Source organism: Paroedura picta, chromosome 2, assembly GCF_049243985.1.
Source record: "Paroedura picta isolate Pp20150507F chromosome 2, Ppicta_v3.0, whole genome shotgun sequence".
NCBI lineage: Eukaryota > Metazoa > Chordata > Lepidosauria > Squamata > Gekkonidae > Paroedura > Paroedura picta.
The window spans coordinates 161,110,598-161,122,818 of record NC_135370.1 but is presented as its reverse complement, the minus strand read 5'-3'; the positions used below and the strand labels follow the sequence as shown (position 1 = coordinate 161,122,818).

Genomic DNA, 12,221 nt, shown 5'->3' with positions numbered 1-12,221 from the left:
ACAGAGTTACTGAACGACACTGAACTCAAAGATGACCTTTCTCCCCAGTTTGATATCCACTCAGTAATTACTCCTCTTTGCGTGTGGCTTCTTACGTTATTTTGTATCCTGCCCTCGTGCTAGTTCATTTGACTCTGCATTTATCTGTCTCTCTTGGGAGGGTGTCACATGGGGCTAAAGTCAAAAGCCTTCAGTCATCACTCATAAATACATCTATACCAAACACCTACCTCATTCTCTATGACTAGGAAGGAACATGAAGAAACAGAAATGATTCATCCCATCAAGCCTTTCTTATTTTGGCTTGTTAGAATGTCATTTAGGATAATTGTAAATGATCTTAACACAAGCAACAAATACAGAACAATAGGCTATTACCTCTAGTGACTCATCCTGTAATAGGGCTACCAGTTCTTTATGTACTACATACACATCGGTATTTAAAAGCTTAGCAACCTGAAAGATAAAGAACCAACAAAGCATGGACATTAGTCCTTTTAAAACTAGTTATGTTTATTTTATAACAAGGCTTGAATAGCCCAAAGGAAACAAGGGTGTAGAATAGATCAGGTAATGCTAACAATCAAAGCACACGACTGTTAAGAAGTTCATGCCCTTTCCACACCTCTAGTACAGCTACTGTGTTGCTAGAAGCACAAAGACAGAACATTATGGAAACTCCATACCTCTGAATTGTGCCCTTGCAAAAACATTTTGCAAAGTTTTTGTACTTCAACTTCCCTTTCAACATCTAGAAATTTTACAGCCGCTGGACAGATATACCAAAGACTGTTCCGAGAAGGCAGATTTTACTGTCTGGGATTCCCCAAATGAGGGGATATTTCCAGTCTAACTTTGAAGACACAACTATGCAAATATATGCCTTCAGTTGTACAGATGTCATGTGGGAAGGGTAACATGCATGATCTGCTAGTAAAGGTACTTCTCTAGGCCACCTTGCAGAATTTGGTGTCATGATCCAGGCTAATGCTTGTCTTAAAAAGTGCAACAGTAAAAAAGAAAGCATTGCTAAAAGGGATTTACAATCAATGAAAATTTCAAAAAGAAGAGACACATTTTATTCATGTACCTATGCACATCTGTCACATGTTCTGCATGGGACAGCCCTGGAAGGCAATTCAAAAACTTCCATTGGTGCAAAGTGTGTGGAAAAAACAAAAGGGAAAGAGGAAGAAAAAACTTCATCAACCCAGATAAAACAGGTAACCATGAAGGTTGACAAAAAACCCTCTAGTAACAGCATAAATACTAATAGGTTGTATGTTAAATTAACAAAACGTTAATATATATATTATAAATAATAAACAAATAATCAATTCCATTAAACTAAATGCGTTTTGGCCACAAAGCCCTTCTCAGTGGTGCAAACTATTAAAATATATAACATAAAATAGTTCAAAGAACAAAATACAACACTACTGGTCTTCTAAAAACACATACAAGCAGCAGGGTCTGTTCATTAATTGGATAAATCCCACTTCATTACTGGAATAAATTTGGACCATCAAAGTAATTTTTCAGATTGTTGTTGTTCATAGTCCAAATATCTCGTAAGCAATGCCAGAATGAATCATACCTATATGGTGTGCATATCCTGAATGTGGATGTACACATCATATAGCAAACTGTGGTGGCCCAACTGCTATCAAGCAGAATCTCATAACAGTGGTCCAGAAATCTATTCACTGGCTGCCCATTTTTTATTATTATTATTAATTCTATTTATATACCACCCTCCCCGATGGCTCAGGGCGGTTTATAGAAAACAGGAAAAGATACAATTAACATATGGCAACAGGTAACAGTAACATTAATAACATTATAACAATAATAACAACAAGATCATAACAATATTTTTGTTCTGGGTTCAAATTCAGGTGGTGGAGCCTACTTTGAAAGCCCTTGTTTAATTACTCATTTTAATGATTTCAACAGATGATTATTTTGGTACTGAACGTTATTAGCCTTGAGTTCTGAATCTGTAGGAAGAAAGGTGGGGCACAGAAGTAGTTCTGTCTAGAAGCTGTAACAAGATCCTTGGGGAACATGTTACAGTCTGATATCCAGAGTTTTAACTAAGATGCTTTTATAATATGCTGCCTACCTTGTATTTTATCTTTTATAGTTTATTTAATCATTTTAAGATCTGTTTGGTTATGTAACCCCATGGCCTATTTTATTATTTTGTTGAAATTTTAAACCCTATTTTTATATGTCTTATACATATTTTATGCCAATAAAAGGTTACTGACTAACTGACTGTCTGATATCTAAGTTTAATGGAGTCACTTATAGGTCTTAAAACTTTATGCCACAAAATCCCTGTCAGCAGAAATTGCTAGGAAGAAAGGTCTCAGCCCAGAGTTCTCTTTACAACCTGCAGGGAGCTGGATATGTATGTCTATGTATTAAATAATTCAATCCACCACCTATAGTGGCACGGTCCACTCTAACCCATCAGGGTTCTATTATCATTCAATTGTACATGCAGAACCATCTTGGGTAAGTAATAACGATCTTGATTGGACCAGTATAAGGACCCCGCTGTCTCCTCCAGCTGACCTCCTAGTATACTAGGGTATACTAGGAGACTGGAAATGGCAAACTATAAGAATACAGGCCCCTAGATAATAGCTTTAGACCCCTATTTTATAATGGAGGCATACAACTTCAGATTCTACCATTCCATTGAACATAATATCCAGTGATGACAGAACATGGCATTGTCCTAATTTCCCTGATGTGTGCTGGGAAACAAACTCTGCTAAGTGTCCAAAGTCATACAACTTTCTGACCTGCCTGGACAACAATTTCATTTATCAAATGGTGAAAGAACCTATGAGAGGCTCGGACATAGTCAACTTAAGATTGACCAACAGACAAGAGCTGGTAGATGGGGTAAAGATGGGGACCATGTCCTCCTAGAATTCCTTTTGATATGGGGGGCCAAGGAAGTTTGTCATCAGAGGTATATATTAGACTCTTGTAGGGTGGACTTTAATAAACTCAGAGACATGATGAAAGTCAACTTGCAGACAAGAATGCCGGAAGAAAAAGGAGCAAGTGACAGGTGGGCTACCTTTAAACAACAGCTATTGCATGTTCAAGCCATGACTACTCCAGAAAGATGGAAACATGGTAGGGGACCCAAGAAGCCTATTTGAAAGAACAAAGAACTTTAGGAAGAGCTAAGAAATAAGAAAATGTTCAAAAAATGGAGGGAAGGACAGACCTCTAAAGAAGAGAATCTGCAGATTTCAAGGCACTGTAGATCAGTAATTGGCGAGGTCAACGTTGGGAGTGAATTGAGAACTGGCCAGGGAAGCCCACTATAACAAGAAAACTTTCTTCAGATACAGGAGGAGAAAGTATAAGGTAAATGAGGCAATTGCTCACTATTGGGTGAAGATGAAGAGACTCTGACAGAGAACAGAGAGAAAGCAGAAAGCTCAGTACCTATTTTGCCTCTGTGTTTTCCCAGAAGAATATGGACACATCTAGGGATTGTAGTAGGCAAGGTATCATATCTAGATGGCGGATTAAAATGGACAGAGAGGACCCAGGAAACAACAGGCCAGTAAGACTGACCACAACTGCAGGGAATATAATGGAGTAGATTTTAAAGGGGGCAATCTGCAAACATCTGATGGACAATTTGTTAATCCAGAGAAGTCAACACAGATTTGTCTCCAACAGGTCCTGCCAGACCAACCTGGTTTCCTTCTCTGACCAAGTGACAGGCTTCTTAGATGGTGGAAACTCAGTTGATGTTGCTTACCTGAATTTCAGTAAGGCTTTTGAAAAGGTTCTCCATGAAGTTCTGATGGGTAAACTGAAAAACTGTAGAGTGGATTTTTGGATGGTTAGGTGGATAGGGAACTGACTAGAAAACCACACCCAAAGAGTGGTTGTCAGTAGTATTGCATCAGATTGGAGGGAGGTGATCAGTGGGGTTCCACAGGACGATACTGGGGCTGGTACTTTTCAACATTTTTATCAATGATCTGGATGAGGGGGTGAGGAACTCATTAAGTCTGCATCAAAAATGTTTCTAGGTATCTGGATTAATACACATTTGTTAAGGTTCATGACTATTATCAAAACAAGGCAGAGGAATGTGAAGTAATCTGTATATATTTAAAATTTAAAGTACCTCTAGTGATAGTTTTTAATATGTAGATTACTACAGTATATACAGTACAGAAGAGCCCAAATGAGATCAAGGTAGCAATTAAAAACAAAATGGCAATTCAGGCAATACACTGGAGATCTACATTTTAAAAGATCAACCAGGTAATTTTTCACTCATATGGAAAGTGGTTCAGAGGAGTACTTCAAATTATTCTATGCTAACTGTCAATTAAATTGCCAGATCCTGCAGTCCTGCATAGGTTATGCAGAAAGTGCAAAGTATGCCATTCCCACATCTGCGTCTAATTCCCTTTTCCATTCCAATTTGACTCCCTCTGTCTTCTATCATGGACTTGCTTTCTGTGTGATGACAAGAAAAGAGTCCTCTGGTCCAACATAAAATTATAGCCAAACTTTACGTTACACTTGCTTTTATTCAATTATCTTTAATCCATCACCTTCTACTCCCAAGACAACTCAGATTTCTTCACCTGGAAACGTTTTGCATTAACGAAGCTGAGGGTTTGTTTTTTTTTCAATTTTGAAAACATCAAGAGACTCCTAAGGAGGTAAGCACATGCTCAGCATGTGGGAAGTCACCAACTCAATCCATGGTATCTCCAGTTAAAGGATTGTGGGTAACAGATATTTCAAAAGGCTTTCTTCGCCAAAAGGCTCCTACCAGTCAGACTGGTCAGTGCAAGAGGATGGAGTCCAATGGCCTGACTAAGGATTAAGCAATTTTCAGATAGTAAACCTTGAACAGTCTGTCACAAGTAAAGAGGTATGTGAGAAAATGTCAGACCCCTCACCACATAATATGCACATATACTGTGTTTGTGTCCATGTGCCTATAACACAAAAGAGTTTGGCCATCTGGGTGGTGTACTGACCACCTAATGCACCAGTGGATGGCCCTTCTGAACCACCTGGAGCTGGTGGCTGAGTGGGCCTTGCAGTTTCCCAGAATGCCAGCCCTGGTGAATTTCAACATCCTTGTGGACGAATCTACCACCCCTCAGGATTCATACCTGGTGTCAACCACGGCAGCACTAGGGCTCTCCCAATTTGTAACTGGTCCCACACACCAAGTAGGACACTCTCCGGATTTGATCTTGGAGTGGGAGTTCAGATTGGTCTGGGACAATATGCAGGAGTGCCATGGTTTGACCACTGTGCCCTGAAGGCTCAAGTCAGTATCCAGCTTCCTCCCTGTATAGGTGAAGAACAGATTTATACTCGCCCAAGGAGACTTATGCATCCAGTAGGATTTCTGAATGCTCTGCGGGACCCAATGTCCCCCAGTAACTTGTTAGATGAGCTAGCCGATGACTGACACAGCCACAGATCACTCTCTGTCACCCTCTTTGTTCCCATCCAAAGCCTAAATGGAAAAAGGGACTGAGATGGTTAGAGTGTTTGGTGGAAAACTTGCGGCAAGCCATCAAGAACATCTTATCAGATGTACAACAAAATTTGATTCCAATGGCAGCTTTAAGACCAACAAAGGCTTATTCAAGGTGTGAGCTTTCATGTGCATGGATACTTCCTCAGACAATTGAACAGGGATTGTAAGAGTAAAGATATAAGGAGAAAGTAAATTAGTTGTTGTTGCTGTTAGGTGCGAAGTTGTGTCCGACCCATCGCGACCCCATGGACAATGATCCTCCAGGCCTTCCTGTCCTCTACCATTCCCCAGAGTCCATTTAAGTTTGCACCGACTGCTTCAGTGACTCCATCCAGCCACCTCATTCTGTCGTTCCCTTCTTCTTTTGCCCTCAATCACTCCCAGCATTAGGCTCTTCTCCAGGGAGTCCTTCCTTCTCATGAGGTGGCCAAAGTATTTAAATTTCATCTTCAGGATCTGGCCTTCCAAGGAGCAGTCCGGGCTGATCTCCTCTAGGACTGACCGGTTTGTTCGCCTTGCAGTCCAAGGGACTTGCAAGAGTCTTCTCCAGCACCAGAGTTCAAAAGCCTCAATTCTTTGATGCTCGGCCTTCCTTATGGTCCAACTTTCACAACCATGCATTGAACTGGGAAAACAATATCCTTGACTAGACGCACTTTAATTGGCAGGGTAAAGTCTCTGCATTTTAGGATGCTGTCTAGATTTGCCATAGCTTTCCTCCCCAGGAGCAAGCGTCTTTTAATTTCTTTGCTGCATTCCCCGTCTGCAGTGATCTTGGAGCCCAGGAAAATAAAATCTGTCACTAAATTAGTAGCAAATTAGTAACAGTCTCAAAAGCCCAAATATTCAGTATGATGACAATTCTTTGCTAGAAAAGCCAATCAGTCCTATGGGTTCAGTTGTCGTTTGTAAAAACACTGGGGAAATAAAAATGTAAAGTTCGTGATTAATGGCAAACACCTTCCCAGTTGTGAAAAGAAGTAATTAAAAGTGACTTCTTGTTAGCCCCATAAATCTCCACTCATTTGACTCGATCAAGAAGGTCACAGCGCTCAGTTTGCAAGACCTGAACCAAAGCTGATAATGATAAGACATTTTGGAGGTTATTAATTCACTGAGTCTCCATAAGTTAGAAACAACTTGAAGCCTGAAATATCTCGGATTTTTCAGTTTAGAAACGAGACGACTAAGAAGTTACATGATAAATGTTTATATGCACAGGCTGAGAGAGTTGTCAAAGATAACTTTTTCTCTCTCTTCCAAAATACTAAAACTCAAGGGTATCATATGAAGCTGATAAGCAGTATATTCATAACAGACAAAAGGAAATACTTCATTACATAGAGTGATTAAAATGTGGAATTCACTATCAGAGGATGTAGTGATGGCCATAGACATAGACAGCTTTAAAAGGGGATTTAGACAGATTCATGGAGAGTAGATCTATCAGTGGCTGCTAGCCATGATGACTAAAGGGAAACTGGTCTGTACTAGTGGGGCTCTGAGAGAGAGAGAGAGAGAGAGAGAGAGAGAGAGAACTGTAAAGAGTCTGATTTTGCTGGATTATGCCCAGTGTCAATTTTGACAAGCCATGTGGTGATATCTGGAAAAATACAGGGCTGGACTTTATAATATGCTCACAAAAGGAGTTCCCAGAAGCAGTTCTTCTCCACTTTTTCCTTCCTTTAGGTGCCTCCTGCTTTCTACAAAAAGCCTCTGCTAAACGTTTGGGAATTGTCATGATCTCTGTCACCTGGAGATGAGATGAGAACTAGGGTCTTCCATATGCTAGAGAAATTGGACCAAACTACTCCCCTTTGTGTAGCAGAGGAAATCTTGGGAGTTATGCCAAAGGTGGTGATTTTATCCAGTTCTCCCTCCTTAACTGCAGCCTCCTGCACAACATGGCATTTTGTTCAAACTCCCTCTATTCACAGCCTGCAGAATCCAGTATGTTAAGTATAATGCAAGCTGCTACTGAAACATGCAATCCAACGCATAACACATTAAGGGACAAAGTGACACATGGTTAAAATTAATGGGGGTTAATAGTGAGCAACTGTGCAGGAGTGAATTAGTATCTTTAACTAGAATGGTTTATAATCCTGTATTTAATGGGACACCCAATTTAGACAGAGCACATTAAACATCTGAGCAATGACCTAACAAGTGGCCATGGTGGGAACGCTGGAGGTCCTTTTTACCACTGCGGCATAACACTAATTGCAAATCACCTAAAAATGTTGCAGATGTGTCAAAGGTAAGCATGCAAATGAGGCTTGGTGCACAGAACAGCTATTAAAACTAATCCAAAGACCATTTCCCTAAAAGTTGTATATAATTCCTGGACTTACTTCATAGAAGCCAACAGCCATTGTGTGTCTGACTGGCACTTCAGGGTCATGGCAGAGACAGAAGAATGTAGAGTAGAGTTCCAAACTGAAGTTTTTTGGATCTACAAATACAATCATGGCCTAGGAACAGGAAACAACATAGCCTTCAGTGTAGATTAGCACAATTAGGTTTTATGCCGGCAAGTGGCTTTTATACCTGTTAAGTCGCTAAGTTAGTTAGTTCCCAGTGAACAATGTTGGAGACCATAAACGACCAACATTCCAAAGTTTTATTGCTACTCCTCATTGTTGGTTTAATTAATTCCAGAATGGGAGCATGTATAGTTCTGCTGCAGGTTTCAGGTTTTTAATCCCCCCCATGTCCCACCCCCACCCATGCCAAGAAAGATTGTTTGCATCTTTAGGCTGCTGATAAATTTTGCATTGATACAACAATTCAAACCCCGCCCCCAACTGTCTTGATGTAATTATATGTATGAACGCGTGGATATTCTTCTAATATCCAGGGAGAAATATATGAGACGTTTTAGCTGTTTGTTAGATAGAGATCCACGTTCCATATCCCAGAGCCCACGGAAGTACATTTCCCTGATCAAAGATGATCATGAAGAAGCAATGGTAAGGAAATGAAATTATATACTAAGCCAACATAGCCCAGTTATTCCCAGGGTTGTACTGCAAATGATATAAAACTGTTGTAACTAGAAAAGGAGGAAGTACATTTTTTCATGGTGACTTTCTAGATCAATGTGTTGGAGAGATCTATACAAGTAAAGTCGTTCCACACATATTTAACATGCAATCCTTATGGGGACTTGCAGCCAGCAGCTGCAGGTTCCCCACTGAAAAATAATTCCGAAGCATTGCACAGGCCCAATTTAAACTGTGGTTCAGGGAGAGGAAGGGATTCAGCTTTCCTTCTGTGTTATTCTTCCAATCTGAAATAGGCCCAGGGGAGTATGATTTGCCCTATTGGGGTGCTCCATGTACACTGATATGAATAATTGCACACGCACCCCTTCCCCCATACAGCAAATAACTCACCAGGGCTATTGTAAGTCAGGAAAACAATGCCTAGGCATGGGGGGCTGAAGCTCTTCCTTCCCCTGCACCACAATTCCAATTTTCCAAACAAGACTTTGGAAATGAGTTCCCACAGAGAACCTGCAGCTATCATCCTGTCATGAGTCATAAAATCATAGAGTTGGAAGGTACCCTAGAGACCATCTAGTTCAACCCCTGCTCAATGCAGGATCAGCCTCAAGCATCCAGGATAGGTATCTGTCTAGCTGCTGCTTGGAGACTGAAGGGGAGCTCACCACCTCCTTAGACAGCCAATTCCACTGCTGAACTACTTGGACTGTGAAAACGGTTTTCTTGATATCTAGCCGATATCATCCTCCGTGTAGTTTAAGCCCATTACTATGTGTCCTCTCCTCTGCTGTCAACAGGAACCTTTCCCTGCCCTCCTCCAGGTGACAATCTTTCAGATGCTTAAAGACAGCAATCGTGTCCCCTCTCATCCTCCTCTTCTCCAGGCTGAACATTCCCAAGTCCCCCAGCCTTTTCTCATAGGGCTTGGTCCCCAGGCCCCAGAGTCCCCATGGTGATTATGTCTTGTTTGGCCCATCGCAACAAGTTCTGGCCAGTTTACCTGTGGCCAGCAACAATCAGCGCAGAGAGGAGGGTAGTGGCAGCCATTGCTCTGCCTTTCAAAACTATTCTGCACCGTTTTCATCAGCAACACCAGTTTTAAGAGGCAGAGATTCCCTTGCGAGTTTCACAGTTCTTGTTCAAGTGTGATAGAGGGGAAAGTGATCTTTTCAAAGCCAGAAGAGACAGTTATGGGTGCTTATTCTGCCCTTGGTTTTTAGAAGGCTGCCTTGCACACAGGCTGCACATGGATTGGTCTGAAGGGAAGAAAAACAGAAATTCACTCACTGGTAAGTTGTATGCACAGTTCTTCCTCACTGAGATATACTTCTTTTCCTGTTCTAGCGTCTGGAGTTGTACCTGGTTGTCACTGTGCCCATTTTCCTGCTCTAATCCCAGTGTGCAAAGTTTCTTATAGAATTCCAAAAACCGCAGGTGCTGCTCTGGGGTGAAAATCCCTTCAAACAAAAGAAGTATTTTACTTGCATGCAACATCACAGGAAAAGGTCTTTCAAGGCAGGCGGTGTGACAGAACAGAGTTGCTAGTGCTGAACTATAAAATCAGAGTCCAACAAAGACCAACAAATATTAACTTTTGCTTATACATTCCTACTGTTATGATGGTCAGTTCATAGTCTGACAAAGAGTAAAGGTAAAGGTATCCCCTGTGCAAGCACTGGGTCATGTCTGACCCTTGGGGTGACGCCCTCTAGCGTTTTCATGGCAGATTCAATACGGGGTGGTTTGCCAGTGCCTTCCCCAGTCATTACCGTTTACCCCCCAGCAAGCTGGGTACTCATTTTATCGACCTCGGGAGGATGGAAGGCTGAGTCAACCTTGAGCCGGCTGCTGGGACTGAACTCCCAGCCTCATGGGCAGACAGCTTCAGACAGCATTTCTGCTGCCTTACCACCCTGCACCACAAGAGGCTCTTCTGACAAAAAGTGCTAGCACTCAAAAGCTCACACCTTGAATAAATCTTTGTTGGTCTTAAAGGTGCTACTTCAGACCAACATGGCTACTTATTTGAATCTATCCTTATGGAAGTGCTGAACTGTTTGACACCTGCATATTAGGCAAGTCACCCTTTCAGCCTAGCCATCCTCAGAGGGTTAGTTATGGGATGAAGGCTCAGTAGCAGAACATTTGCTTTGCATGCCAAAGATCCCATGTAAAGTAGATGCCAGAAAAGACCTTCTTCTGCCTGAGACTTCCGCTAAGCTATTGCCAAGTAAGAGCAGAGAATGTTCCTGAACTAGAGGGACCATTGTATTGAATGTGTAAGAATAATGAAGGGTCAAGTCCTAGCCCAGAAAGGAGTTTAGTTCCTTCCGTTCTCACATAATTGCTCCAAGTTTGCCCATCAGTGTGAAGAAATAGCAAAGTTCTCCAGGAAATATATTTATATTCCACCAAGCACTTGCAAATACAAAGGCTGCAACCTAGCAAGCACCTTCAGGCCTTGCTCACACTTTTGAGGAGTTCTTCACTCCAAAGAACAGTCCTTGGTGCTGTCCCACAGATGACTTCCTTGAAGCACAAGCTAAACCCCCACGGCATCTCTGCAATGGTTCACCTGCATTAGAGTCCGGGGTTTTTAAATACTGGAGGATGATATTTGGTGGGCGTTTCCACAATGTGTTGGGAGTAAGGAACTGCTAACCTACCACAAATCACATGAGAATAGAGCATGGTGGGTATTTAGCAAGACTGTGGTTGAATCGGCTCACGAGTCGAGTTGTTCTCTAGCCCCTCCCTTCAGGTGAGTGCATTTGTGAATGGAGCCTTGGTGTACTTAGTCACGGGGCTTAGGAGGGATCTGGCCATGATAGAATTAAGAAAAGGCTATCTCTAGTAGCCTGTGGAAGGCCAAGGCGGGGGTGGGGGGGGAGCAGCCCAGGATTAACCACAGCAGTATCAAGCTAGCTCTAGCAGGCCCATTTTGATAATCTCAACGGCAGCATCCCGTGCTGAGAGGGGCTGGCCCCAAGATATTCTGACAGCAGGACATCGAAACACATGTCGCCCTTTTCTGTTTGCTTGGATTGTGGCCCTCCAAAGCAGGGTTAAGAAAAAAGGCGGTGATTTAGAGACTAATAAAATCAGAGTCCAAAGATTTAGAGACCAGTTCACTATTTACATTGGGCTGAATCCAAAGATAATTGTCTGATGGGAAACCTTTGCCAACCCCCCCCCCCACTTCTAACCGCAGTCCCTCCCTTTGCCCCATGCTCCTCCTGAGGGAACCTGTTTCCCAGGAGCAGCATTATGTATGTGCAGTATATGCCAAAGGGATGGGGAGAGGAAGAAAACCATCTCTTCTACTGGTGAAAGTAGAATCCAATGTAATGTAATTCTGGATCCAATGTAATGTATTCCACATTTTTAAAACTATTTTAAACTAATTTTAATCAGACATGTTCTATCTTTTTTCAATGCTATTACTATGCACCCTGAGCTTTGTAGATGAATTCAGATTACACATTTGAATAAATAAATATCCTACATTCCCTAGATGGGAAATGATAGCTAATTCAATCGTGTAATTATACAAGATTCCTCCGGATCATGTTGCGCTTGGAGTGCCCTGTTTATTTCAGTAGGAAGTCAGTGCGTTAAGGTAAGTGTGTTAATTCTAACCTAGATAAACAACA

General features: G+C 41.8%; 1 protein-coding gene across 4 annotated transcripts in view; it reads right to left on the bottom strand.

Moving 5' to 3' along the window:
* The window catches only part of PPP4R4 (protein phosphatase 4 regulatory subunit 4), a 118,719-nt gene that overhangs the window by 31,516 nt on the left and 74,982 nt on the right, over window positions 1-12,221 (bottom strand). For all 4 annotated transcript variants that reach the window (XM_077323560.1, XM_077323561.1, XM_077323562.1 and 1 more), the window contains exons 10-12: window positions 9,856-10,025; window positions 7,915-8,034; window positions 379-456 (exon numbers count right to left, since the gene is read on the bottom strand). In XM_077323560.1, the coding sequence (XP_077179675.1) occupies window positions 379-456; window positions 7,915-8,034; window positions 9,856-10,025 (368 nt within the window). The remainder of the gene's footprint in view (window positions 1-378; window positions 457-7,914; window positions 8,035-9,855; window positions 10,026-12,221) is intronic.